This window comes from Heterodontus francisci, chromosome 35 (assembly GCF_036365525.1).
Source record: "Heterodontus francisci isolate sHetFra1 chromosome 35, sHetFra1.hap1, whole genome shotgun sequence".
Lineage (NCBI taxonomy): Eukaryota > Metazoa > Chordata > Chondrichthyes > Heterodontiformes > Heterodontidae > Heterodontus > Heterodontus francisci.
The window spans coordinates 35,382,827-35,410,435 of NC_090405.1; the positions used below are offsets into that span (position 1 = coordinate 35,382,827).

Consider the following 27,609-nt stretch of genomic DNA (forward strand, 5'->3'; position numbering starts at 1 on the left):
TTGAACTCCATCTGCCATTTCTCTGCCCAACTCTCCAATCTATCTATATTCTGCTGTATTCTCTGACAGTCCCCTTCACTATCTGCTACACCACCAATCTTAGTGTCGTCTGCAAACTTGCTAATCAGACCACCTATACTTTCCTCCAAATCATTTATGTATATCACAAACAACAGTGGTCCCAGCACGGATCCCTGTGGAACACCACTGGTCACACGTTTCCATTTTTAGAAACTCCCTTCCACTGCTACTCTCTGTCTCCTGTTGCCCAGCCAGTTCTTTATCCATCTAACTAGTACACCCTGGACCCCATGCGACTTCACTTTCTCCATCAACCTCCCATGGGGAACCTTATCAAACGCCTTACTGAAGTCCATGTATATGACATCTACAGCCCTTCCCTCATCAATCAACTTTGTCACTTCCTCAAAGAATTCTATTAAGTTGGTAAGACATGACCTTCCCTGCACAAAACCATGTTGCCTATCACTGATAAGCCCATTTTCTTCCAAATGGGAAAAGATCCTATCCCTCAGTATCTTCTCCAGCAGCTTCCCTACCACTGACGTCAGGCTCACCGGTCTATAATTACCTGGATTATCCCTGCTACCCTTCTTAAACAAGGGGACAACATTTAGCAATTCTCCAGTCCTCCGGGACCTCACCCGTGTTTAAGGATGCTGCAAAGATATCTGTTAAGGCCCCAGCTATTTCCTCTCTCGCTTCCCTCAGTAACCTGGGATAGATCCCATCCGGACCTGGGGACTTGTCCACCTTAATGCCTTTTAGAATACCCAACACTTCCTCTCTCCTTATGCTGACTTGACCTAGAGTAATCAAGCATCTATCCCTAACCTCAACATCCGTCATGTCCCTCTCCTCGGTGAATACCGATGCAAAGTACTCGTTTAGAATCTCACCCATTTTCTCTGAATCCACGCATAATTTTCCTCCTTTGTCCTTGAGTGGGCCAATCCTTTCTCTAGTTACCCTCTTGCTCCTTATATATGAATAAAAGGCTTTGGGTTTTTCCTTAACCCTGTTTGCTAAAGATATTTCATGACCCCTTTTAGCCCTCTTAATTCCTTGTTTCAGATTGGTCCTACATTCCCGATATTCTTCCAAAGCTTCGTCTTTCTTCAGCCGCCTAGACCTTATGTATGCTTCCTTTTTCCTCTTAGCTGGTTTCACAATTTCACCTGTCATCCATGGTTCCCTAATCTTGCCATTTCTATCCCTCATTTTCACAGGAACATGTCTCTCCTGCACGCTAATCAACCTCTCTTTAAAAGCCTCCCACATATCAAATGTGGATTTATCTTCAAACAGCTGCTCCCAATCTACATTCCCCAGCTCCTGCCGAATTTTGGTATAGTTGGCCTTCCCCCAATTTAGCACTCTTCCTTTAGGACCACTCTCATCTTTGTCCATGAGTATTCTAAAACTTACGGAATTGTGATCACTATTCCCAAAGTAGTCCCCGACTGAAACTTCAACCACCTGGCCATGCTCATTCCCCAACACCAGGTCCAGTATGGCCCCTTCCCGAGTTGGACTATTTACATACTGCTCTAGAAAACACTCCTGGATGCTCCTTACAAATTCTGCTCCATCTAGACCTCTAACACTAAGTGAATCCCAGTCAATGTTGGGAAAATTAAAATCTCCTATCACCACCACCCTGTTGCTCCGACATCTTTCCATAATCTGTTTACATATTTGTACCTCTATCTCACGCTCGCTGTTGGGAGGCCTGTTGTACAGCCCCAACATTGTTACCGCACCCTTCCTATTTCTGAGTTCTGCCCATATTGCCTCACTGCTCGAGTCCTCCATAGTGCCCTCCTTCAGCACAGCTGTGATATCCTCTTTGACCAGTAATGTAACTCCTCCACCCCTTTTACCTCCCTCTCTATCCTGCCTGAAGCATCGATATCCTGGGATATTTAGTTGCCAATCGTGCCCTTCCTTCAATTGTAATATAATTGTAAAAGCTCTTACAATCCGTTTTTGTATTCCTGGCTAGTTTACTCTCATATTCTATTTCTTCACTTTTTATCAACTTTTTGGCCGCCCTTTGCTGGTTTCTGGAACTCCCCAAATCCTTAGGTTTCCTATAAGTCTTCAGAGCATTATAGGTCTCTTCTTTTAATCTAATAATATCCTTAACTTTGCTGGTAAACCATGAATGGATCTTTCTCACTAAGTTTTTGTTTTTTAATGGAATGTATTTTTGTCGAAAGTTTTAAATTATGTCTTTACATGTTTCCTACTGTTTATTTACTGCCATACCTTTCAGTCTGTTTACCTAATTGACCTTCGCCTGCTCTCCCCTCATACGTATGTAATTGGCTTTGTTTAAGTTTAAGGTTTTTGTTTTGGATTCAATTATGTCACTCTCAAACTTAATATGGAATTCAGTTGTACTTTGATCACTTTTTCTCAGAGGACCTTTTACTATGAGATTACTAATTAACTCTGCCTCATTACACAATACTAGATTTAAATTAGCTTTGTCTCTGGTTGGTTCCACAACATATTGTTCTAGGAAGCTGCCATGAGAGCATTCTAAAAACTCATCCTCCAGACTATCTTTGCCAATTTGATTTTTCCAGTCTATATGAAGATTAAAGTTCTCCACAATTATTACATTGCCTTTGTTACAAACTCCAATTATTTCTTGCTTGATGCTCTGTCCAATTGTATAACTACTGTTAGAGGGCATATAAACTACTCCCACCAGCATTTTCTGACTTTTGATATTCCTAATCTCCACCCACACTGTTTCTGATCTTCTGAGCCAAGATCCTTTCTTACATCTTTCCTGCATTTATTTATTCCTTTCTTACATCTGTCGTTAAGTCATCCTTTTTGCCATCAAGGCTTCTCCTCCTCCTGTTCCATCCTGCCTCTCTTTTTGAAATGTTGTCTGTCCTGGAATATTGATTTCCCAACCTTGGTCACCTTGCAACTATCTGTAATCGTGATTAAATCAAAACCATTTATCTCTACTTGTGCTGTGAGTTCGTCTATCTTGTTATGAATTATTTACGCATTCAGATAAAGAGCCTTTAATTTTATTTTATTTACTACTATTCGGTGCATGGATCTTATTCACTAGTGCACTATTAGCGTTAAACTCTTTGTCCCTTCCTGTCCCAATCCGCTTCTCTTTACCAAATCGCTGCACTGCTCTATTGCCTCAACATTTCTCTTTAGATTTCCAAATCTTCCATCACCTGATCCCTTCCCCCCATCACTTTTAGTTTAAAACTGTATCATTAGCTCTAGTTATATAATTCACCAGGGCACTGATCCCAGCCTAGTTTGCAATGGAGCAGCTCCCTCTTTCCCTGTACTGGTGCCAGTATCCCATGAATCAAAACCCCTTCTTCCCACACCACTCTTTGAGCCACATGTTTAATTTTCTAATCTTCTTGATCCTATTGGTATGTGGCTCAGCTAATAATTCAAAGATCACTGCCTTTGAGGTTCTGTGTTATTTTAATTTGGATCCTAATTCCTCAAACTATCAGCAGAACATCATTTCTACTTCTACCTATGCCATTGTTTCCTACATGGACCATAAAAACTGAACGCTCCTCCTCCCACTCTCTGTTCATCTCCAGCCAGGAGGCGATGTCTTTAACCCCAGCAACGGGCAGGCAACACAACCTACAGAACTCCCGGTTGCAGCTGCAGAGAACAGTATCTATCCCCCTGGTTATGCTGTCCCCTATGACTGCCACATTCCTTTTCACTCCCCCCACTAAGATCAGTTTGCCCATCCATTTTGCAGTCCTTATTCTCACCCACACAGGGAGCAAGTACTTTATACCTATTGGTCAAAATCAAGGGCTGAGGCTCCACCATTATTGCATCTTGGAACCTCATACCTGCCTGACTCTCAGTCACATTCTCCTGTCCTGTCAATAATCATTGACCAGCTCGAAAGTTTTGCTTAATTTACGGGGAGAGACAAAACAAAATATGGCAGCAAACCACAGAAGGCGATATTAGGTGAGATGACTAAAAACTTGGTCAAAGAGATATGTTTTAAGGAGTGTCTTAAAGGAGGAATGTGAGGTGGAGAGCCAGAGTCGTGTAGGGAGGGAATTCCAGAACTTAGGGCCTAGGCAGCTGAAGCAATTCAAATCGGGGATGCTCAAGAAGCCAGAATTATATTAGGGTTGTTGGGCTGAAGGAGATTACAGAGATAGGGAGGGACGAGGACATGGAGGAACAGAAAATAAAGATGAGAATTTTAAAAAGCACGGCATTGCTTGACTCAATGTAGGTCAGCGAGCATAGGAGTGATAAGTGGACAGAACTTGGTGCGAGTAAGGACACTGACAGTAGAGTTTTAGATGGCCTCAAATTTACAGAGGGTAGAATGTGGGAGACCAGCCAGAAGTGCATTGGAAAAGTCAGATCTAGAGGTAACAAAGGCATGAATGAAGGTTTTAGCAGCAGATGAGCTGAGACAGGGGTGAAGTCAGGTGATGTTATGGTGGTGGAAATATGGTCTTAGTGATGGCGCAGATATGTGGTCAGAAGCTGATCTTGGGGTCAAATATCACAGCAAGGTTGCAAACAGTCTGGTTTAGTCTCAAACTGATGCCAGAGAGAGGGGTGGAGTCGGTAGCTAGAGTTTGGAGTGGGGCTGATGGCAATAGCTTCAGTCTTCAAAATATTTAATTGGAGGATCATCCAGTACTGAATGTCAGATAAGCATTGATAATTTAGCAATAGTGGAGGAGTCGAGAGAGGTGGTAGTGATGTAGAGCTGGCTATCATCAGCGTACCTCCTTAGACAGCACCTTCCAAACCCACGGCCTCTACCAACTAGAGGGACAAGGGCAGCAAATGCATGGGAACACCACCACCTGCAAGTTCCCCTCCAACTATATTGCCGTTCCTTCACTGTCGCTGTGGGAAAATCCTGGAACTCACTTCCTAACAGCACAGTAGGTGTCCCTACCTCACATGGACTGCAGTGGTTCAAGAAGGCAGCTCACCACCACCTTCTCAACGGCAATTAGGGATGGGCAATAAATGCTGGCCTAGCCAGCGATGCCCACATCCCATGAATGAATAAAAAAGAAAATGTGAAAACTAACGCTGTGCTTTCGGATGATGTTGCCGAGGTGCAGCATGTATTTGAGAAATAGGAGGGGCCAGAGATAGATAGGAGGTACTTACATAGCACAAATGTAACTTGCTACTTATCAGACCAAGCGCCAGGCAATGACCATCTCCAGCAAGAGAGAATCCAACCATTTCTTCTTGACATTCAATGGCATTACCATCGCTGAATCCCCCACTATCAATATTCTGGCGGTTACCATTGACTAGAAACTGAGCTGGACCAGCCATATATTGTGGCTACAAGAGCAGGTCAGATGCTGGGAATGCTGCAGTGAGTAGCTCACCTCCTGACTCCCCAAAGCTTGTCCAACATCTACAAGGCACAAGTCAGGAGTGTGATGGAATACTGTCCACTTGCCTGGATGAGTGTAGCTCCAACAACACTCAAGAAGCTGGACACCATCCAGGCGAAAGCAGCCCACTTGATTGGCACCCCATCCACCATCTTCAACATTCACTCCCTCCATCACTGACACACAGTGGCAGCAGTGTGTACCATTTACAAGATATACTGCAGCAACTCACCAAGTCTCCTTCGACAGCACCTTCCAAACCCGCAACCTTTACCACCTTGAAGGACAAGGGCAGCAGACGCGTGGGAACACCACCACCTGCAAGTTCCCTTCCAAGCCACACAGCATCCTGACTTGGAAATATATTGCCGTTCCTTCACTGAGGGAGGCAAGGGAAGAAATTGCTGGGGCCTTGACAGAAATCTTTGCAACCTCATTGGCTACAGGTGAGGTCCCAGAGGACTGGAGAATAGCCAATGTTGTGCCTTTGTTTAAGAAGGGTGGCAAGGATAATCCAGGAAATTATAGGCCGGTGAGCCTGACGTCAGTGGTAGGGAAACTATTAGAGAGGATTATTCCGGACGGGATTTACTCCCATTTGGAAACAAATGAACTTATTAGCGAGGGACAGCATGGTTTTGTGAAGGGAAGGTCGTGTATTACTAATTTGATTGAGTTTTTTGAGGAAGTAGCGAAGATGATTGATGAAGGAAGGGCAGTGGATGTTATCTATATGGACTTCTGGATACAGAACTGGCTCGGTCATAGAAGACAGAGGGTATCAGTGGATGGGTGTTTTACCGAATGGAGGGATGTGACTAGTGGTGTTCCGCAGGGATCAGTGCTGGGACCTTTGCTCTTTGTAGTATATATAAATGATTTGGAGGAAAATGTAGCTGGTCTGATTAGTAAGTTTGCGGACAACACAAAGGTTGGTGGAGTTGCGGATAATGATGAGGCTTGTCAGAGGATACAGCAGGATATAGATCGGTTGGAGACTTGGGCGGAGAAATGGCAGATGGAGTTTAATCCGGACAAATGTGAGGTAATGCATTTTGGAAGGTCTAATGCAGGTGGGAGGTATACAGTAAATGGCAGAACCCTTAGGAGTATTGACAGGCAGAGAGATCTGGGCGTACAGGTCCACAGGTCACTGAAAGTGGCAACGCAGGTGGATTAGGTAGTCAAGAAGGCGTACGGCATGCTTGCAGCTGTACAGAACCTTAGTTAGGCCACAATTAGAATATTGCTTGCATTCTGGTCGCCACAGTACCAGAAGGACGTGGAGGCTTTGGAGAGGGTACAGAGGAGGTTTACCAGGATGTTGCCTGGTCTGGAGGGCATTAGCTATGAGGAGAGGTTGGAAAAACTCGGATTGTTTTCAGTGGAACGACGGAGGTGGAGGGGAGACATGATAGAGGTTTTCAAAGTTATGAGCGGCATGGACAGAGTGGATAGTCAGAAGCTTTTTCCCAGGGTGGAAGAGTCAGTTACTAGGGGACATAGGTTTAAGGTGCGAGGGGCAAAGTTTAGAGGGGATGTGCGAGGCAAGTTTGTTACACAGAGGGTGGTGAGTGCCTGGAACTTGCTGCCAAGGGAGGTGGTGGAAGCAGATACGATAGCGACGTTTAAGAGACATCTTGACAAATATATGAATAGGAAGGGAATAGAGGGATTTGGGCCCCGGAAGTGCAGAAGGTGTTAGTTTAGGCAGGCATCAAGATCGGCGCAAGCTTGGAGGGCCGAATGGCCTGTTCCTGTGCTGTACTGTTCTTTGTCGCTGGGTAAAAATATGGAACTCCCTTCTTAACAGCACTGTGGGTGTACCCACACCAGATGGGCTGCAGCAGTTCAAGAAGTCAGCTCACACCTACCTTCTCAAGGGCAATTAGGGATGGGCAACAAACGCTGGCCTAGCCAGCAATGCCCACATCTCGTGAAAGAATAAAAAGAAGTCCTTGAGGGACACCAGAAATAACGGTGCAGGAGCAGGAAGAGAAGTCATTGCAAGTGATACTCTAGCTACGATTAGACAGATAAGACAGTAGTCCCACCACTGGACGACAGTGGAGAAGCATTGGAGGAGGAGGATGTGGTCAATCGTGTCAAAGGTTGCAGACAGCTCAGGAAAAACAAGCAAGATTAGTTTACTTTTGTCACAGTCATATAGCATGTCATTTGTGACTTTGATAAGTGCCTTTTCGGAATGTAGCAGGGATGGAGCCTGATTGGAGGGATTCAAACATGGAGTCTGGGAAAGCTGGGCATGGATTTAGGAGGCTAAAACACATTCCAAGGACTTTGAAGAGGAAAGGGAGGTTGGAGATAGGGTGGTTGTTTGCAAGGACAGTGGGGTCAAAGGTTGGTTTTATTGAAGAATGGGATGATGACAGCAGATTTAAAGGAAAGAGGGACAACACCTGAAGAGAGAGAACAGTTAACAATATCAGCTAACATGGGTACCAGGACAAGAAGTTGGGCAGACAACAGTTCAGTGGGAATTGGGTTGAGGGAGCATGGACAAAATGAGTTCGGAGAGGGCATGAGGGGAGATAGGAGAGAAACTAGAGAAATATACTAGTGCAGAGCTAGGGAAGGGTGGAACGTTATAGGAAGTGTGGCCTGGTGGGCTAATGGATGGGAGGGATGTGGCAGAGACGGGGAGAGGGATTTAAGAAGATGGTTTGCAGTCACTAATTTTTAGAATCCCTATTGAGCTCTGCAAAGTCATATTTCATTTGAAGCACTTTCCATCCTAGTTATTCCATTGTTCACGGTGATGAGCAGAGTGCATTGGATTTGCTAATAAGCAGCATTATGCAGAAAAAGGAGTACCTCAAAAATGCCCAGAAGAAATATTCCAATATCATTGCTTAACACACAATCCAACCCAGCATTAGAGACACTGAAAGGAATAGATAACAGGAGATATTATCTCACTCCTCTTTCGAGAGCAATGGATGCAGTGACTATTTCATTTACCTTATGCAAACCTTCAGGCCAGAGTACATATACCATATAAAATACAAGATTTGGCCGTGTACTCACTTATTTGGCAGTTTCTTTTTGAGGTCCATATGAGGCTGTCCAAAAGACAGGGGAATCATCTGGCTTTTCCATTGATTTTTGTAAGAAAGACTTGGATTCATATAACATCGTTCAAGACGTCCCTAAGCGCTTTACACAGGAACAGGGTTAAGCCATTTAGCCTCTCGAGCCTGTTCTGCCATTACCTTTGCCCATATCCCTTAATACCTTTGTTTAATAAAATCAGTCAATCTCAGTTCTAAAATTAACAATTGATCAAGCATCAGTTGTCGTTTGTGGAAGAGTTTCAAACTTCTACCACCATTTGTATAGAAAGGTGTTTCCTAATTTCATTGCTGAAAGGTCTTGCTCTAATTTTTACACTATTCCCCCCAGTCCTAGATTCTCTAATCAGTGAAAATCTGTTCTCCTTAATATCTTAGAAATTTAGATCAAATTACCCCTTAACCTTTTAAATTCCAGGGAATACAACCCCCTTTTGCATAATCTCTCCTCATAATTTAATCCTTGGAGTCTAGATATCAGTCTGGTAAATCGACACTGCTCCCTTCAAGCCAGTACATTCTTTCTAAGGTGTGATGCCCAGAACTGCTCACTGTACTCCAGATTTGGACCAAGGTTTTGTATAGCTGTAGCATAACTTCTCCCTCCTTGTATTCTAATCCTCATTTAATTAGTCTTTTTGATTACTTTCTGTACCTGTTAATGACTTTTTAACAACCTGTGTACTTGGACCCCTGGACCTCCACTGCTTCTAGCTTTTCACCATTTAGAAAGTACTTTGATTTATCCTTTTTAGGTCCAAGGTGGAGTTCTCACATTTGCCTACATTGGAATCCATTTGCACAGTTTTGCACATTCACTTAATCTATTAGTATCTCTTTGTAATCTTATTCTTCCATCTACACTGCTTACAATATTGCCTATTTGTGTGTAATTGGCAAACTTGGATGCGTGGCTTTCTATCCCATCTAAATTGTTATAAATACTGCAAATATTTAAGGCCCCAATACAGATCCTTGCAGGACACCTCTAGTCACATCCTGCCAATTAGAGTACCTGCCTATTATCCCTACTTTCTGTTTCCTGCACTCAGCTAATTTTCTAACCACCTTTAATAACACCTTAATTTCCATAATCTTCAACTTTGGTGAAGTATCTTATGAGGGACTTTATCAAATGCCTTCCAGAAGTCCAGATAAACAATATTCCCCTATCCACTATCTTAGTCACCTCTTCAAAAAATTCAATCAGGTTCGTCAGGCATGACCTACCCTTCACAATCCATGCTGGCTCTCTCTGTCAGCTGAAAATTTTCAAGGTATTCAGTCACTCAATCCTTAATTATAGACTGTAGTAATTTCCTGACGAGATGTTAAGCTGACTGGTCTTCAATTGCCTAGTTCCCCCTCTCTCACCTTTCGCACAGCAAGTGAAGTACTGTTGAAGTGTAGTCTTTGTTATAGAGTCATAGAGAGATACAGCACCGAAACAGGCCCAACGAGTCCGCGCCGACCATCAACCACCCATTTATACTAATCCTACATTAATCCCATTTTCCCTCTCACATCCCCACCTTCCCTCAATTCTCCTACCACCGACCTACACTCGGGGCAATTTTTTTTACAATGGCCAATTTCCCTGTCAACCCACAAGTCTTTGGCATGTGGGAGGAAACCAGAGCACCCGGAGGAAACCCACGCGGTCACAGGAAGAACTTGCAAAATCCACACAGGCAGTACCCAGAACCGAACCCAGGTGGTGCGTTGCTAGCCACTGCGCCACTGTTATAATGTAGGAAATGTAGCAATTTGTGCTAAATAATGCCATGGAATCTGTTATGTCCAACGTCTCACTAAAAGACACCACCTCCAACAGTACAGCATTCCCTCAGTTCTATGAGGATTTTGTGCTCAAGTCACTGGAATGGGGCTTGACTCAGGGGCAAGAGTGCTATCAAGAATCACAGTTGAGATACCTGTGTCAGCTTTCAACTTTATTTTATCAATTGTTACAGTATAATGTATTTTATTGATAAATTTGGATGTTTTCTGTATCTAAGAATGTTTTGAGGAAATATAATAATAGAAATGATCACATTCACACTCCCAAGGTAAAGCTTCTTGCACGAGATGTTTCCGCAATTCAGGTCAAAAGGTTGTTGCAACCTGGATGAAAAATCCTGCAGAGCCTGCTGAATTTTTATCAATTTGTTGATTCTAATGTTTATATTGGTTTTGAATTGTTTACCAACATTGTTGTGTTTTATATATACCAGTACTTCAGAATTGGTCATTTAAGTCTTAGAGATACCTTTCTACTTCTGAAATGAGGTTTATGTGTGTTTAAGTATCACATGTAACATAAAATGATCACATATATAATGTTGAAAATAATATAAAATGATATATTACCATTTTCATTTAATTTTGGGGGATACTTAAAAATAACAAGCATAAGGTTTGCATGCAGGTAGAGTAGCACTTTTGAGCTGTGTATGAAGAACCATTTAATTTACAGCTACCCTCAGCAGGAATTGCTGTTAGGAACTGATATTCCAACTTGCATAGAGGAATTTATGAAATTTGTCATGGTACTAAGCAAGAAAAACTGAGTTGTTTGTCATGTTCCTAGCTAACGGGATCTGCTGTTCCCTTGTTGTTCCACTTTTGTTTCAACAGATGTCAATGAATGTTTGACTGTACCTCGCCCTTGTACACCAGGCACCTGTCAAAACCTGGATGGCTCTTACAGATGCATCTGCCCTCCTGGATACTCACTGATAGATGATAAGTGTGTTGGTAAGGGATTTTATTTAGTGATCAGGATGAGGGATAGTGGCCAAGAAATTCAGTGGTGCCACACTCATTTTTAGGCACAAAACAGATGCATGTGTATCTACTATGGGGGTGGGGGGGGGGGGGGGGTTGTTGGCAGCATGCATGCACACATGTAATTACAGCCAGAAGTGCTCTGTCTGCCATGGTAAAGGCAAAAAATGAGACCTTCAGGGCCCACTGCTCAAATAAACATTAGTCCCTTTGCAAATGCAAATAGGGAGCCTACCTAATGCCTGTTTGAAGCCCTCTTCACAAAATTGTGCTACCCTGGATGCAGCTGGTGCTGTGTCGAAGTGTGGCCTAACAAGTGGTCCTTAAAGGAACTACCAGAGACCATCACCAAAAAAAGATGTGTAACTTTTTAAATCCATAGCTGAATCTGGAGATAGGAGGAGCAGGAGTTAGCCTCTCAGAACGACTGCAATGCCAAGGAGTGTTGCCTGCCCCCCACTCACACCTTCCCAATCTCACTTTCCATCCTAATCACTCAACCCTCCCTACGATTGCTTTCCCCCTTCTTCCATTCACATCTCCTTCCCTTCCAAACATTTCGCCAACCTTCTTGATCCCCCCCCTGTCCCAGGACCAGCTGAGTATCGATGCTGGTCACGCACATGCAGTAGCCCAAAATAGAAATCTTCTTTGCCAGCAAACTGCCCAGGAATGTCCTGTAGGTGTCTGCAGTTCACCAGTCTCATCTAAACAGGTTCAGTATTGGGTGTGCCTACCCATTCCAGTGAAGGGACAGATTCCTGTGTCCAATTTCTAGGTCATATTTCTATTTTAGGCATTCATTGTCGGTCTTGAGCACTCTCAAATTTCCTACAGCATGTTAGATATAGAGCAAAGCTCATTCAACTCTGCACCAACAACATACTGTACCATCTTTTCCACCAGTCATTCAATGTCATCTCTGAGCAAGATTGTCAGTTTATCCTAAAATGGTGTTTTGTATCATGTGCCACATGCCCACTTGGACCTGGATTGAGAAGATCTTGCAGATAGCATCCGTACATTCAGCAGACTGAGGAGACTTTCAATGCAGCTCTCAAAAGTGAAAGACAATTGTTACAAGAGGTTTTATTTTTGTACTAAAATTTTAGAATTCTGTGTGTTTAAAAACTGAAAATAGGATTTTCAGTGGACTTGGACATCTGCAAATAGCTGGAATATTTGGATGTTGACTTTGTATACAATAATAGGAAAGCAAGCAGATTCAAGAAGGAAACCAGCCAGGGGTTTGACTTCCTCAAAGCAACACTTAGACAGAGGAGACATTAGGCTGAATTCTATGGGCCCGCCACCGAAATCGATGGCGGGTGAAAAAATGGCAACCTGCACACTCAGGCTACACAGCAAAGAGCCGCCGCAATTCCAAGCGCAGCGGCTCATTTAAATAGATGGGGCGGGCCCCCCCCCGATCACATGCAGGAGGTGGCCCGTCCGTCACTGGCAATGACGTCAGCTGCCTGTGCGCAGCCGCTGATGCCATTTTTAGAGGACTCTGAGCCCTTCTGGGATTTTTTAAGAAAGCAGTAAACATTTATTTTAAAAATTAAAACTGGTATTTTTGCACCTCTCCCACCACCCCCCTGCAGCACCCCCATAACCACAATATTAAATACTTGCCTTCTCCAGCCCCTCGAAGTGCATCAACTATGAACTTTACCCCTTCCCACCATCCCCTCCACCAATGAGAAGACTTTATCGATGCTTCCCGCCCGCGCCCCCCCCCCCCCCCCCCGGAAGAAAAACTGACCTGCTGGCCCCTCCCAACCAGTATGGCACCTTGATTCCCCGGACAGGGATCGGAAGGCTTGGGAGTGCCAGCCAGCGGCACGAAGATTGCAACAGGACCAGAGGTGGGCTTGCAGTTAAGTCAGGTATGTAGATATATTTAAATGTAGGACCCGTTATCAAGCGGCGGGGGGGCCACCACGAGGCCTGTCCGCCTCTGTGGAGATCGGGTCGGGCCCTGCTGGCATCGAGGTCCATGGTGGGCCTCATCTGGGGCAATCTTCATGCCCCCCTCTCCCCCGCCACAGATCCCGACGTGAGGCCTCTATAAAATCCAGCCCATTGTGTCTGGTCAGGTGATTGGCTCAGGAAGGCTTTTTGTTTTCACTTTGGACTTTTAAAAACCAGTGAGTTGGACAAAGAGCAGGCATTTTGAATCTTAGGCCTGACCTGCCTAGAGACTAAAGAAAAAGATCTCTCTCTGTAAACGAGACTTGCATCTCTTGAAAAGAAATCCTTTATTTGAAAGGTGGCAGATTTAGATTAGATTTTTAGATTAGAGATACAGCACTGAAACAGGCCCTTCGGCCCACCGAGTCTGTGCCGACCATCAACCACCCATTTATACTAATCCTACACTAATCCCATATTCCTACCAAACATCCCCACCTGTCCCTATATTTCCCTACCACCTACCTATACTAGTGACAATTTATAATGGTCAATTTACCTACCAACCTGCAAGTCCTTTGGCTTGTGGGAGGAAACCGGAGCACCCGGAGAAAACCCACGCAGACACAGGGAGAACTTGCAAACTCCACACAGGCAGTACCCAGAATCGAACCCGGGTCCCTGGAGCTGTGAGGCTGCAGTGCTAACCACTGCGCCACTGTGCCGCCCAATAGATTCCTATTGCCTCCTGTCTCTGAAGAATTCCTGCATCCAGTGAGATTTCTGTTGCCTTCTATATTTTGGGAAATCCTGGAACCTGAACAAACCTTCTACTGCTGTGTTGCTTCTGTGAGTCCTGAGCAGACCTATTGTTACACCCTGCTGAGAGATCTATGTGACGCCTACTGTAGTCGAATTGCCTTGAATACCTATCCATCAAAGACTGTTCATCAACCTCGCCTGGAAAGATTTAGATTTTTCGACTCTGGGACACCTCACCGTACCGAAAGCATCCTACCAGAATGCATAAACTGATTTATTTTTATTATTCTTTCCTAAGAAACAGCTGTAAACCAAAAATCCTTTTTCCTCAGTTAACCGGTTTTGTTTTGAATGTATGTGTATGTGCGTGAGGGCTGAGGAATTAAGGAGCTTTTCATATATAGATTTATCTCATTAATAGTTAAGACTTATTATTTATTTTCTAATAAATAGTTAATGTTGTTTAAAGAAACCTGGTTTGGTGTGCTTTATTCTGGGGGACAAATAGAGCGTCTAATTTGGCTATTCGTCGGTAGTTGGGAAAACTTTAGCTGTGACCTGTGGAATAATGGGACTGAATTAACAGTGCATTTCTCCCGCCTTAGTCGTAACACAATCCTTTTGTGCCACTCTGCCACCCCCCCCCCCCACCCAATCAGTTAGATTTACAGAAATTTGAGCTTGAAAGATTATGCTATTTCATTTTAAAATAGTTTATAATTTTATTTCCATTAATCTTTGTGCTTATCATTGCCATTCAGATTTTGTTTTCCAAAATATACTTTATTCATAAAGATCTGTACATAAATACATTACAAAACAGTTCAAAACAGCACCAAGTTGACGATACAAAAAGTGCAAAGGAGATCAGTTTTCTTCAATACAGGAGTGAGTTGCCTCATAGCCCTTCCATTTCATTTTACATGCCATGTACATTTTGCAGCAAACCCATATTTTCTGGATACAGCCCGAGGGGTTTCCCATAGATCCAGCCCCTCAGTTCACTTTGGTGGGGGGACCTTACACAGTGGTCTTTCTCCAGTGAGCCTTTGCCGCGGCTGCTCCAAGCTTTAGTGCGTCCCTCAGCATATAGTCCTGGACCTTGGAATGTGCCAGTCTGCAACACTCGATCGTGGACAACTCTTTGCGCTGGAAGACCAGCAAATTTTGGGCAGACCAAAGAACGTCTTTCACCGAATTGATGGTCCTCCAGCAGCAGTTAATATTTATCTCAGTGTGTGTCCCTGGGAACAGCCCGTACAGCACAGACCCCTGTGTTCCAGAGCTGCTTGGGATGAACCTCGATAAAAACCACTGCATCTCTTTCCACACCTGCTTTGCAAAGACACATTCCAGAAGGAGGTGGGCAACAGTCTCTTGCCCACCACAGCCACCTCGAGGGCAGTGTGCCGAGGGGGTGAGAATCCAGGCGTGCAGGAAGGATCTGACAGGGAGGGCTCTTCTCACCACCAGCTAAGCTACATCTTGGTGCTTGTTTGAAAGTTCAGGTGATGAGGCATTGTGCCAAATTACTTTGGCAGTCTACTCAGGAAACCATCGACAGGATCCACCATCTCCTTTTCCCGTAGGGCCTTGAGGACATTCCGTGCAGACCACTGCCTGATGGATTGGTGGTCAAAGGTGTTTTTCCGCAGAAACTTTTCCACGAAGGATAGGTGGTACAGCACGGTCCATCTGGATGGAGCGTTCTGTGGCAATGTGACCAGGCCCATCTTTCGCAACACCGGGGACAGATAGAACCTCAGCATGTAGTGACACTTGGTGTTTGCGTACTGGGGCTCTACACACAGCTTGATGCAGCCGCACACGAAGGTGGTCATCAGGATGAGGGCGACGTTGGGTACATTTTTCCCGTCCTTATCCAGAGGTTTGAACATCGTGTCCCTCCGGACCCGGTCCATTTTGGATCCCCAGATGAAGCGGAAAATGACTCGGGTGACCACCATGGCGCAGGAGTGGGGTATGGGCCAGACCTGAGCCACGTACAGCAACAACGTGAGCGCCTCGCACCTGATGATCAGGTTCTTACCCACAATGGAGAGAGATCGCTGCTCCCACACGCTCAGCTTATGTTGTACCCTGGCCTCTTGCTCCCTCCACGTTTTGGTGCACGCCCTGGCCCTTCCGAATAATATCCCCAGCACCTTCAGGTAGTCTGACCTGACGGTGAAGGCGACAAAGGATCGGTCAGCCCAGTTCCCAAAGAACATGGCCTCGGTCTTGCCATGGTTAACTTTGGCTCCCAGATGTTGGCAGTAAGCACTCCATTTAAAGTTTAGTACAAGTTAGAAGCAGATAAAAGCTCCCTGCACTCGATCTGAACTATGTACCTTTTAGTAGTGTGAATTCGCCAGTTTAACCTTGGGTTAGGTGACCAGAAAGAAAGCATGGAATGAGTAAAGACGCACAATTCGACTCAATGTAATTAATCTTCAGAAAGTGACCCAAAAAGTAATTGTGTGAAATTCCAGAGTGTGTGGCTGACCTTACAATCAACATTCATACTCAACCTGTTGCATTGCATAGCAGGTACTTATTAGGGCTGAACCTTGGGCAGTTTTGTATCGTTGACTCATAGTTACTAGTTCAAGAACACATCAAAAACATTTCAGCATTGTCCTTCACAACCAGCCAAAATTGGAGACTTTCAAACCATCAGTTTGGGCTGGATTTGAACCTATCTCCCATAGATGAACAGATAATTCTCCTGAAGTTTAGTTTAGAGATACAGCACTGAAACAGGCCCTTCGGCCCACCGAGTCTGTGCCGACCATCAGCCCCCCATTTATACTAATTCTATACTAATCCCATATTCCTACCCACATCCCCACCTGCTCCTATATTTCCTTACCACCTACCTGTACTAGTGGCAATTTATAATGGCCAATTTACCTACCAACCTGCAAGTCTTTTGGCTTGTGGGAGGAAACCGGAGCACCCGGAGAAAACCCACGCAGACACAGGGAGAACTTGCAAACTCCACACAGGCAGTACCCAGAATTGAACCCGGGTCACTGGAGCTATGAGCTATGAGGCTGCGGTGCTAACCACTGCGCCACTGTACGAACAGGAGCGAATCAGATGCACTAACCTTTGTGCTCAATTCCTCGATCTGCAGTTCTCCTAAGCGAGACTCTGTGACAACAGCAGACTCATGGGCTTCAATATTCATCATTCCCACAAAGTGCAAGAGGGGGTAAAAAATGAATAAACGAGCAATGCAACCCCAACTCGTTGCGGAAGCACCAACTGCACTTTTACAGCGGTAAATATCAAACCAGTTGAGCGTTCGGCCATAAAGAGGCAGAGCACTTCATTCACAAGTTAAAATAGACTCCCACCATACCATTGGCAAGCCCCTTTAAATTTTACAGATGCCATGCAGGTTTCCATAGGCTCAAGAAACCTGGCAGTGAAAGGTAGGTGGGACCTGCAGGCTTCACAAAATAAGTGCCTTTTCCAGAGCTCCTTTAGCCTCCTCCAACCAATCACAACCTCTCCCCCCTGCCCACTCCCCACCCACACACGATCACCTCCATTGCCATCTCTGATCACTAATCTATCCCTGCCGTGCTGACCTCCCACCCAATCACGACCTCTCCATGACACAATAGCCTCTCTCACTCCTCACGATTCCAGTTGCTGGGGATTGTTCTTGAGGGGCCCCAGCTACAGCCTAACAACTGGCCAGGATGTCAATTTGGCCAGCGGCCATGCAGGAAACAGAAGAAAAAAAACTATAACGAGAACCTGCCATTAATATTGTCAGGACCTCCCTGGCTTCCAGCTTCTTTGTTTTAGGCTTCCCCGTTCTTTGTTTTAGGCTTCCCCAATGCTCTCCCCGCCTCCCTGTATATATCGCGGCCTTAGAGTTTCGGGACTCGTGTTTCAAACTCGCCATACTACCAAGTTCTCCCAAAACAAAACATTGATGTTGCTCTACTGATTGTGATCTTATTTCATTTTCCAGATATCGATGAATGTGCCTCAGACCCTGGATTGTGTGTGTCTGGTACATGTAGTAATACTGAAGGAAGCTACACATGCATCTGTCCACCAGGATCTATACTGTCAATAGGTGGAAGAAGGTGCATCGGTGAGTCACAAAATGATCTCAACACCAGAATTAAAAATGTAACAATTTTTGTGCAGCTAACAGAGCACTATCACATTAGTAGGACCCAGATTTGATTTCTCTAATGGTCCTGAGTTGCCAGTCTCAAGTATTTTAGTTTTGTGGAGTGGGAACAGGTCCCAAGTCAAGATAAATTCCTTTGCACAGTGAGAGGAAATTGAAGTGATACTCATTCTCGGACTGCTCCTTTGTACCTTTTATCAGCCAGTTCAGAACAAAGTTACTGGAGACATGGGAGCTGTAGCCTTCTTGCCTTCTCGTTTGTTGGACATGTTGGACAGTCGATCAGTTCCAGTGGGACTGCCACTTCAGTTCATGCAGCTTGCAAAATCTTAGACTTGCAGCCTTTGCCTTTCTGACTATTAATTTTAGCGGACGCAAAATCATAGGAGATTGTCAAGATTCCCCAGATGTGTTTCATGCAAGCTCCCACTCTTTGCTAGGAAAGCTAGATTATGGAATCAATCCTTAGTTGCAAGCTAACGTCCAAGCATTAAAAAAAAGAAAGCAGTTTTTTTAAGAGCTATGAGAATTTACATTTTTCCAGGGTATTATATGGGATGCTGAACTCATCTGATTCTAAATCCTCAGGCTAAAATTAAAGATCAAGCTTTATTCAACAGCTGGTTCGGAATACAGTATATCGTTGCTCGAAGTACCATTTATCAAAGGATAAGAAAGGTTTTCATAACCTCGGGACTTTCCAAAGTGTTTAACAGCCAATGAAATACTTTTGAAGTGCAGTTATTGTTGTAGCTTAGGAAGTACTGAGCCAATTTGTATACAGCAAGGTCCCACAAATAGCAATATGATGGTGGTCAGATAATCTATTTTATTGATGCTGATTGAGGGATATATATTGATCAGACACTAGGGATAACTCCCCTGCTCTTTGGAATCGTGCCATGGGATCTTTTATATCCACCTGAGAGGGTAGACAGGGCCTCGTTTAACATTACCTCTGACAGTGCAGCATTCCCTCAGTACCACACTGGGAGTGTCAGCCTAGATTTTTACACTCAAGTTTTTGGAGGGTGGAATTTGAAATATAAGCTTCTGCCTCAGAGTTGACAGGGCTGACACTACCAGCTACCAAGGACTACACTGACACAATGACATATTAAAAACAATTCATCTTTTCAACTACTACAAGCTAGGCTATAGCCACTATCGGCAAAAGCAGTTTAACTCAAAATTACCAAGCAAGGCTCAGTTCAATATAACATAATAAATTAAGGCTATGAGAACATAAGAAATAGGAGCAGGAGTAGATCATATGGCCCCTCCAGCATGCTCTGCCATTCAATACAATTATGGCTGATCTCTCTCAACTCCACTTTCCTAACTGCCCCCCATAACCCTTGACTCCTTTGTGATATCTCGTCATCTCAGTCTTATCATGAGACTGTGGCTGATGTTCTAGGTTCCCCAGCCAGGGAAAACAATCTGTCAGCCTCTACCCTGACAAGCCCCTTCAGAATCTTGATATGTTTCAAGGAGATCACCTCTAATTCTTCTAAACTCCACAGAGTATAAGCCCAATTTACTCAGCCTCTCATCATAGGACAGCCCTCTCTTCCCAGAAACCAATCTAGTGAGCCTTCACTGTACCAACTCCAATGCAAGTATCTCCTTCCTTAAATATGGAAACCAAAATTGCACTCAGTTTTCCAGGTGTTGTCTCACCAAAGCCCTGTACAATTGTTGCAAGACTTCTTATTCTTGTACTCTAATCCGCTTGCAATAAAGGTCAACATGGCATTTACCTTCCTAATTGCTTTCTGTAGCTGCATGCAAACTTTCTGTGTTCCTTGTATGAGTTCCCCCAAGTCTCTCTGAACATCAACATTTACAAGTTTCACACCTTTTAAAAAATATTCTACTTCTATGTTCTTACTACCAAAGTGAATAACCTCACACACTCAACTTTATACTCCACCTTGTTGTCCTTTCTATCTATATCTCTTTGCAGTCTCTTTGTGTCCTCCTGACAGCTTACATTCCCACCTAGCTTTGTATCATTAGCAAACTTAGATAATGTGTGGTCAGCTATGTGGCCTGGTCCAATCTAGACCTCCTTTGTTATCTCTTGCCCCACCCCCACCTCACTTGCTTATAACCTGTGACTTTTCTAATATTTGTCAGTTCCGATGAAGGGTCACTGACCCAAAACGTTAACTCTGCTTCTCTTTCCACAGATGCTGCCAGACCTGCTGAGTGGTTCCAGCATTTCTTGTTTTTATTTTAGATAATTTACTCTCTGTCTCTTTTTCTACGTCATTAATATAGATTGTAAATAGCTGAGGCCCCAGCACTGATCCTTGCGGTACTCCACTATAGCCTGCCAACTTGAAAATACCCCCTTTATACCTACTGTCTGCTTCCTGTCAGTTTACCAATCCTCTATCCATGTGAATATATTACCTCTAACTCCATGCGCCCTTATTTTGCATATTAACCTTTTGTGTGGTATCAAATGCCTTTTGGAAATCCAAGTATGCTACATGTTCAAAAAATTTGTCAAACACAGTTTCCCTTTTGTAAAACCATCTTGATTTTGTCTGATCATACTATGATTTACTAAGTGCATTGTTAAGACTTACTTGATAAAAGATTCTAGAATTTTCCCGATGACTGATTTCAGGCTAACCTACCTGTAGTTCCCCGTTTTCTCTCTCACTCCTTTCCTGAATAGCGGTGTTATATTTGCTAACTTCCAATCCATTGAGACCATTCTAGAATCTAAGGAATTTTGGAAAATCATAACCAGTGCATCCACTATCTCTGCCGCTACCTCTTTAAAACCCTAGGATGTAGGCCATCAGGTCCTGGGGATTTGTCAGCTTTTAATCCCTTAAGTTTCTCCAATACTTTTTCTCTACTGATACTAATTACCTTAAGTTCCTCACTCTTATTAGCCCTTTAGTTACCCTCTATTTCTGGAATGTGGAGTCATAGAGTCATCTACAGCACAGAAGGAGGCCATTCGGCCTGTCGAGTTCATGCTGACTCTCCACGGAGCTATGACGTCAGTCCCACTCCTGGCTCGATCCCCATAGCCAAGCAAGTCTATTTCTCTCAGGTGGCCATCCAACTTCCTCTTGAAGTCACTGATTGTCTCCGCTTCCACCACCCTTGTGGCCTGCAAGTTTCAGGTCATTACGACCTGCTGCATTAAAAAAGTGCTTTCTGATATTCCCCCAGCACCTTATGCCCAAAACTTTCAATCTGTGTCCCCTAGTCCTTGTACCATTTGTTAATGGGAACAGTCTTTCCTTGCCTAACTTATCTAAGCCTGTCATAATCTTGTACACTTCTATGAAATCTCCTCTCAGTCTCTTTTGTTCTAAGGCGAACAACCTAGCATTATATAGTAATATGTGTCTTCTACTGCCATCTGTAGCATTTCCTTATTCCCCAAGAAAAATTCTTCTGTCTCTGCCTTTAAGGGACCAATGTTTATTTTAGCTTCTCTCCATTTCATATACGTGTAAAAGCTCTTACAATCTGTTTTTATATACCTGGCTAGTTTATTCTCATGTTCTATTTTTCCTCTTTTTATCAACTTTTTGGTCTGCCTTTGTCGGTTTCTAAAAAACTCCCAATCTTCAGCTTACTGCTATTGTTCGCAACATTATAAGCCTATTCTTTTATTCTAATACTATCCTTACTTCCCTATTAAGTATTATGAGAAGTGTTTTGGTTGTTTAAGAGATAATGATAGTCATATGCTTCCAATCCAATTTATGAGATTGATTCAAATTGAGATCTTATCTTCTTAATCCAGCAGTTTGGCATCAAAGTCAATCTTTTGTGTTGCTGGTTCCACCTGGAGTCAATAACCTCAATGATTTTTATACAAGCCTCTTCTCTCCTAGCTTGTCAACAAATTTCAGCATCTTTTTTTTTACATTTTGAGAACTGTTGAATTACTTTCATTAAGTATTCTTGGCACATCACTACTGTTCAAGGTCCTTTTCATCCTCTTATATTCTTCTTCACACTTTCTTCTCCAGATGATCTTTCTTAACCAACTAACCAATTAAGGCTTCAGTAGCACCAACAACAAATACAAGTGCAATCATCTTACTCTTAAGTCTCAAAGCCAAGACTTCCCTTTTTTTGGTTCAAGTAATGTACTAGTGATTTTTTTCATCAATTATGGAATGCTTACTTTTCAACTCATTTAACTTTCAAAAGACTCCACCATGGTACTTTATTTGTCAGCAAGTTTTGGCTCTGACTTTGGACTCCTGCTGACTCTTGGGCCATTGCTAAAACTTAATGGCCGATTTCACAAAATTGCATTCCCAGCAGCGAGCACTGGAAGTGCTTATTGGAAAATTGGATCTATTATATCTGCTGCTTTATTATGTTGTCTCCAAATTTAACTAAAGGACAACTGTATACTGTCAAGGAAGTTCCTGGCCAGACATTGACTCAGGAGTTTCCAGGATTTTTTAATGAGACTGACCATGTTTTAGTGACTTTTCTTTATTAAAGCTGCAGTTTTCTTCAAAGAATAGTCTAAATTTAACTTTATTATGCCCCATTCACTTAATAAGACCACTGTTGCAGGTGTTAAATGACTTGGATTGCATGTATTTCATAGCCTATGCAAGCTGCATAGACCCGATGGATCAGAAGGACTCTAAGAAACCAATTTGCTAAAAAGTCTCTTCTAAAACCAGTGGAAATTCAGCAGCAAAATTGCTGATGTGAAAAAGAAAGCCAACAAATATCACAACTCACTGAGATGCAGATTGCCACCATACTGTTAGTAGATTGCATCAGAGAAAACACATTAAGATGCAGGCCTGATCTGCTGAATTCAGCACTAGTCTCAAAGCATCTAGAACTACCCTGCTGTACTACAGTGAATGACCACATCATAGCTGCTCTTTAGTTGCAAACAGCCTCAATGAAGGAAGAAACTAAAGCTCCCCTTTCTAGTCTTCACAAGCTAAATTCTTCTGCAAGTCAGTGCATAACCTTTGAACTTCATTCCCCCTGTGCAAAGAAGGTGAAACATCAAAAAAATTCTTTGCCAAATATGCAAGCCTGTAGATAGTAGATGTGTTTATTATGAATTTTGCAATCAACTAAAATGGTTCATGTTTGAAACATAGCTTTATATTGACATTTTTCACATCAAGAGAAATCTTACCTTAAAAACTATTACCACTTTATTAAATGTAGAGTAAAACATTGTGTCCAAATAACTATGTCCTTGGCGATTTTAAAATAGGGAGTTGCATGCTTTTGTAATAAGTGTTACCGAGCTAACTTATTTTATGCTAATACTTTTATTTTCCTATATCATCTGTAGATGTCAGGGAGAGCTTTTGCTTCTCTAAATTTGAGAATGGTGTGTGCTCCGCACCCAAGTACAAGAACATCACGAAAGCAATGTGTTGTTGCAGCTTAATGCCAGGAGAAGGATGGGGAGTCCCGTGTGAGATATGTCCAAAAAAAACAGAAGGTGAGCCAAATGATAGTACAATAATTCATATCCACAATTAACCCAAAGCAAGGTAACAGAACATGTTATCTCTGGGATGAAGTTTTGAACATCCATATTAATATTCTCAACAATGTATCCCATATTATTTCTTCTATATAAATAGATACGGCAACTTTTATTAGTTTTTTTATTAATATTGGGTAAATAATGGAATCAATTATCAGGAAAAAACGTGCAGTTTATCTGTGCAATAATAACCTGAAAATCAATTATCAGAAACAGACTGTATGACAAACAAGTAAGCAGCAGCCAACATAAATTCAGAAGAAGATTTATACCTGACCAACCTCTCACTTATTTAAGGTAGTTACATCTTAAGATGGACTGTGGAAAATCCTACATCACAGTGTACCTGGACTTCCTTGGAATGAACAAAAAAAATTGAAGGATAAAAAGCAAGAGATCATTTGAGTTGTGTTGGGTTAAGAGGAGTGCTGAGTGGAGTACCTGTGGATGCATATATAGAGACCTGTATAGTCTCTAATCTACATTTATGATTTAAACTCAGAAGCTCAGTGCAAACTGGTTAAATATGCAGATGCTGTCAAACTAGGAAGTGCTATTGAATCTGAGAAGACAGCCCAGGAACTAGAATATAAGCTTGACAAAATATTTAAACGGTTTAAAGATTGGCAGATGATAATATAACAGACAAGTGTGAATTGCTTCAAATAGGAAATAATAAAGTAAATACCCCACTAATGTGAAGAATGAAGTTGAAAGAAATGGTGGAGTTTTAGTAAATCAAAACTGAACATGTCCAATCACTGCACAACAGCAATCAGCAAAGAAAATGAAGTGTTGAACTGTAATGTCAAAACAGCAGAATGCAAGTAGAAGGAAGATATGGTTTAACTATTATATACATATATATATAGTGGGTTGATTAAATACTGGACACCAAAACACACAGGACACTTTCCAGCTGTGAAAATAGTGTATTAGATTGAACCTTAATGTCAGTGGACTGGATTATGGAGAAAGAATTTAGGCATTTCAGCCCTGAAAGAAGGTGAATATTCTGCGACATTATAGTGGTTATATAAAGTAATAAATAGCATAGAAAAGGTAAATCCTGAATTCTGTTTCAAAATAAACTTCAGCAATAGGATAACAAACAAGTTCAAACTTGTAAAAAAGTCAGAAAGTTCGCCTTCACACGAAGTTTGATCAACAAGTGGAATGGACATCTGGGTTGTGAAAATACAAATGCAGGGTTATTTTAAGAAACAGTTGGTTGCTGTGATGGGGGGAACAAAATTGGTTCTTTTTGCTTGGATAAGCTATGAATGGCTAAATGGCCTTCTTAAACTGATCTATGAGCTGGGCCAGGAGCTTATCAAACTCAAATATGGTTCTTTGTATCTTTTCCTGTGATTTAGACTCGTGTCTCGCAGTTTTGCCAAGTAGCTCAAACAGTCATAGACACTTCAATGTACCATTAATTCCTTATGAATTATCATGTTTAGGACTTCAAAAGTAAATTTTAAAAATGTCTTCTCTTCTGGTTCTTATTTATTAGCTTACCACACCAATCAATTCTGACCTAAATTTCAAGTAGGTACCACCATCACATGGAGTTTTTTTTTAAGAAATCAATACTTTGAACTGGCTAATATAGCAGGTTTTTTCTTGCTACTTGCTCAGGGTGTAATGTTGACAGTTTTCCATATCAATTTACATCTGTTTGTGTAGAAATTGTCTGGATTCTTCTTGCTCCACAAAGTTGTCACCATTGACAGCTTCAAAAAATTACATTCAGAACAATACCACATTTGGAATCATCTAGAAGGCTGTTAGCCTTTCTCCCTTATTCCTCCAATGGGAAGAATCCAGAAAGAACCATAACTCATTATTTCTAACTTACATTATACTTTATTAAAATAAAATTAAGTGAATAACAAGATGCAAGAAGCAACTGACAAAGGCTCATGAGTTTGATCCTGCTGATTACTAGAAGAACATGAAGAAATTCACCAACAGCAAGTCTCAGATTTCTTATTGACTGATGCAATTTCCAGCATTCATAGGTTAGGATGTGATGATTAACTCTGCCTTTAAACTTCTGCCTGTAAGGGACAAAAAGTTTTGGTGACAACACTCACTGGAAGGAAAGACTATATGCAGAAGATTACTGTGTGAGGCTTCATCAGTGGTATTGTCTGCAGAGTTTCAGGATTCATGCAGAATGTTGAGGCACAGTTATATTAGTTCTTGCATTTTTTGGAATAAACAGAGAGGTCTGTCTTAAGTGCTAACAATTTAGTATAGATCAGGATTATCCAACCTTTTTGGGTGGAGGGCCGCATTATGATTTTTGCTCAGTCCAGGGGGCCGGTGAGCAAATTTCGAAAGATAAAGGCATTAAAAATGTATCTTACTAATAAAAACAACAAAAACATTTTTGCAAAGAAGCTTTAAATGAGAATTTATTGACTTATATTCTCGTCACTATATTGAAAACTGATTTAGTGACATACCTGGCATTGTTCTTGCTTACATAAGTATTCAATCTATGCCCGCCCACTTGAGGTAGTGATGCACAGTATTCTGGATAGATGTCCATTTTTCAGGAGTGAGATCTCTCTCTCTCTTTCCCTGTGTACCCCCTTGCTGTGTCGTCCTCAATCTCTGTGTTCCCCCCACCCCCGACAGTTGTGCTGAGCAGGAGCGCCGAACACAGCAGCTTTGTAGTTGGTCAGTTTGTTTATAAACATCCTGCTAAGTTTCACAGATGACAGCTGCTGAAGCAGGAATGCACTTCTCAACATTGGACAGATTTGGGGTTTACAGCAGGCTTTTAAAAAAAGTCGGAAAACCCCAAATCTGTCCGATGTTGGGAAGACAAAGGGATCAAGGCAGCATTTGGGAATTGGGGGGAAAACTCTCCACTGGTTGGAGTCATGCCTAGCACAAAGGAAGATGGTTGTGGTTGTTGGAGGCCAATCATCTCATACCCAGGACATTGCTGCAGGAATTCCTCAGGGGAGTGTACTAGGCTCAACCATCTTCAGCAGCTTCATCAATGACCTTCCCTCCACCATAAGGTCAGACTGGGTATGTTTGCTGATGATTGTATGATGTTCAGTACCATTCGCAACGCCTCAGATACTGAAGCAGTCCTTGTCCATATGCAGCAAGACCTAGACAACATTCAGGCTTGGGCTGATAAGTGGCAGGTAATATTTGTGTCACATGAGTGGCAGGCAATGACCATCTCCAACAAGAGAGAATCCAATTATCTCCCCTTGACATTCAACGGTATTGCCATCGCTGAATCCTCCACTATCAACATCCTGGGGGTTACCATTGAACAGAAACTGAACTGGAGCAGCCACATAAATAGCAGGTCAGAAGCTGGGAATTCTGCGGCTAGTAAACCAACTCCTGACACCCCAAAGCCTGTCCAGCATCTACAACGCACAAGTCAGGAAGGAATACTCTCCACTTGCCTGGATAAGTTGCAGCTGCAACAATACTCAGGAAGCTTGACATCATCCAGGAAGCAGCCCGCTTGATTGGCACCCCATTTACCACCTTAAACACCACATTTACCTCCACCACCGATGCACAATGGTGGCAGTGTGTACCATATACAAGATGCACTGCAGCAACTCACCATGCCTCCTTTGACAGCGCCTTCCAAACCCGCGATCTTTTTCACCTGAAAGGACAAGAGCAGTAGATGCATAGGAACACCACCATCTGCAAATTCCCCTCGAAGCCACAAACCATCCTGACTTATATATCGCCGTTCCTTCACTGTTGCTGGATCAAAATCCTGGAACTCCCTCCCTAACAGCACTGTGGGTGTACCCGCACCAGATGGACTGCAGCAGTTCAAGAAGACAGCTCACCACCACCTTCTCAAGGGCAGTTAGGGATGGTCAACCAATGCTGGCTTTGTTAGCGATGCCCACATCCCATGAA

At 42.8% G+C, this 27,609-nt stretch overlaps 1 protein-coding gene across 1 annotated transcript in view; it reads left to right on the forward strand.

Moving 5' to 3' along the window:
• Positions 1-27,609, forward strand: part of LOC137350605 (fibrillin-1-like) — a 670,523-nt gene that overhangs the window by 581,149 nt on the left and 61,765 nt on the right. The window contains exons 48-50 of the mRNA XM_068015324.1: positions 11,171-11,290; positions 17,991-18,116; positions 23,485-23,637. Coding sequence (XP_067871425.1) covers positions 11,171-11,290; positions 17,991-18,116; positions 23,485-23,637 — 399 coding nt within the window. The remainder of the gene's footprint in view (positions 1-11,170; positions 11,291-17,990; positions 18,117-23,484; positions 23,638-27,609) is intronic.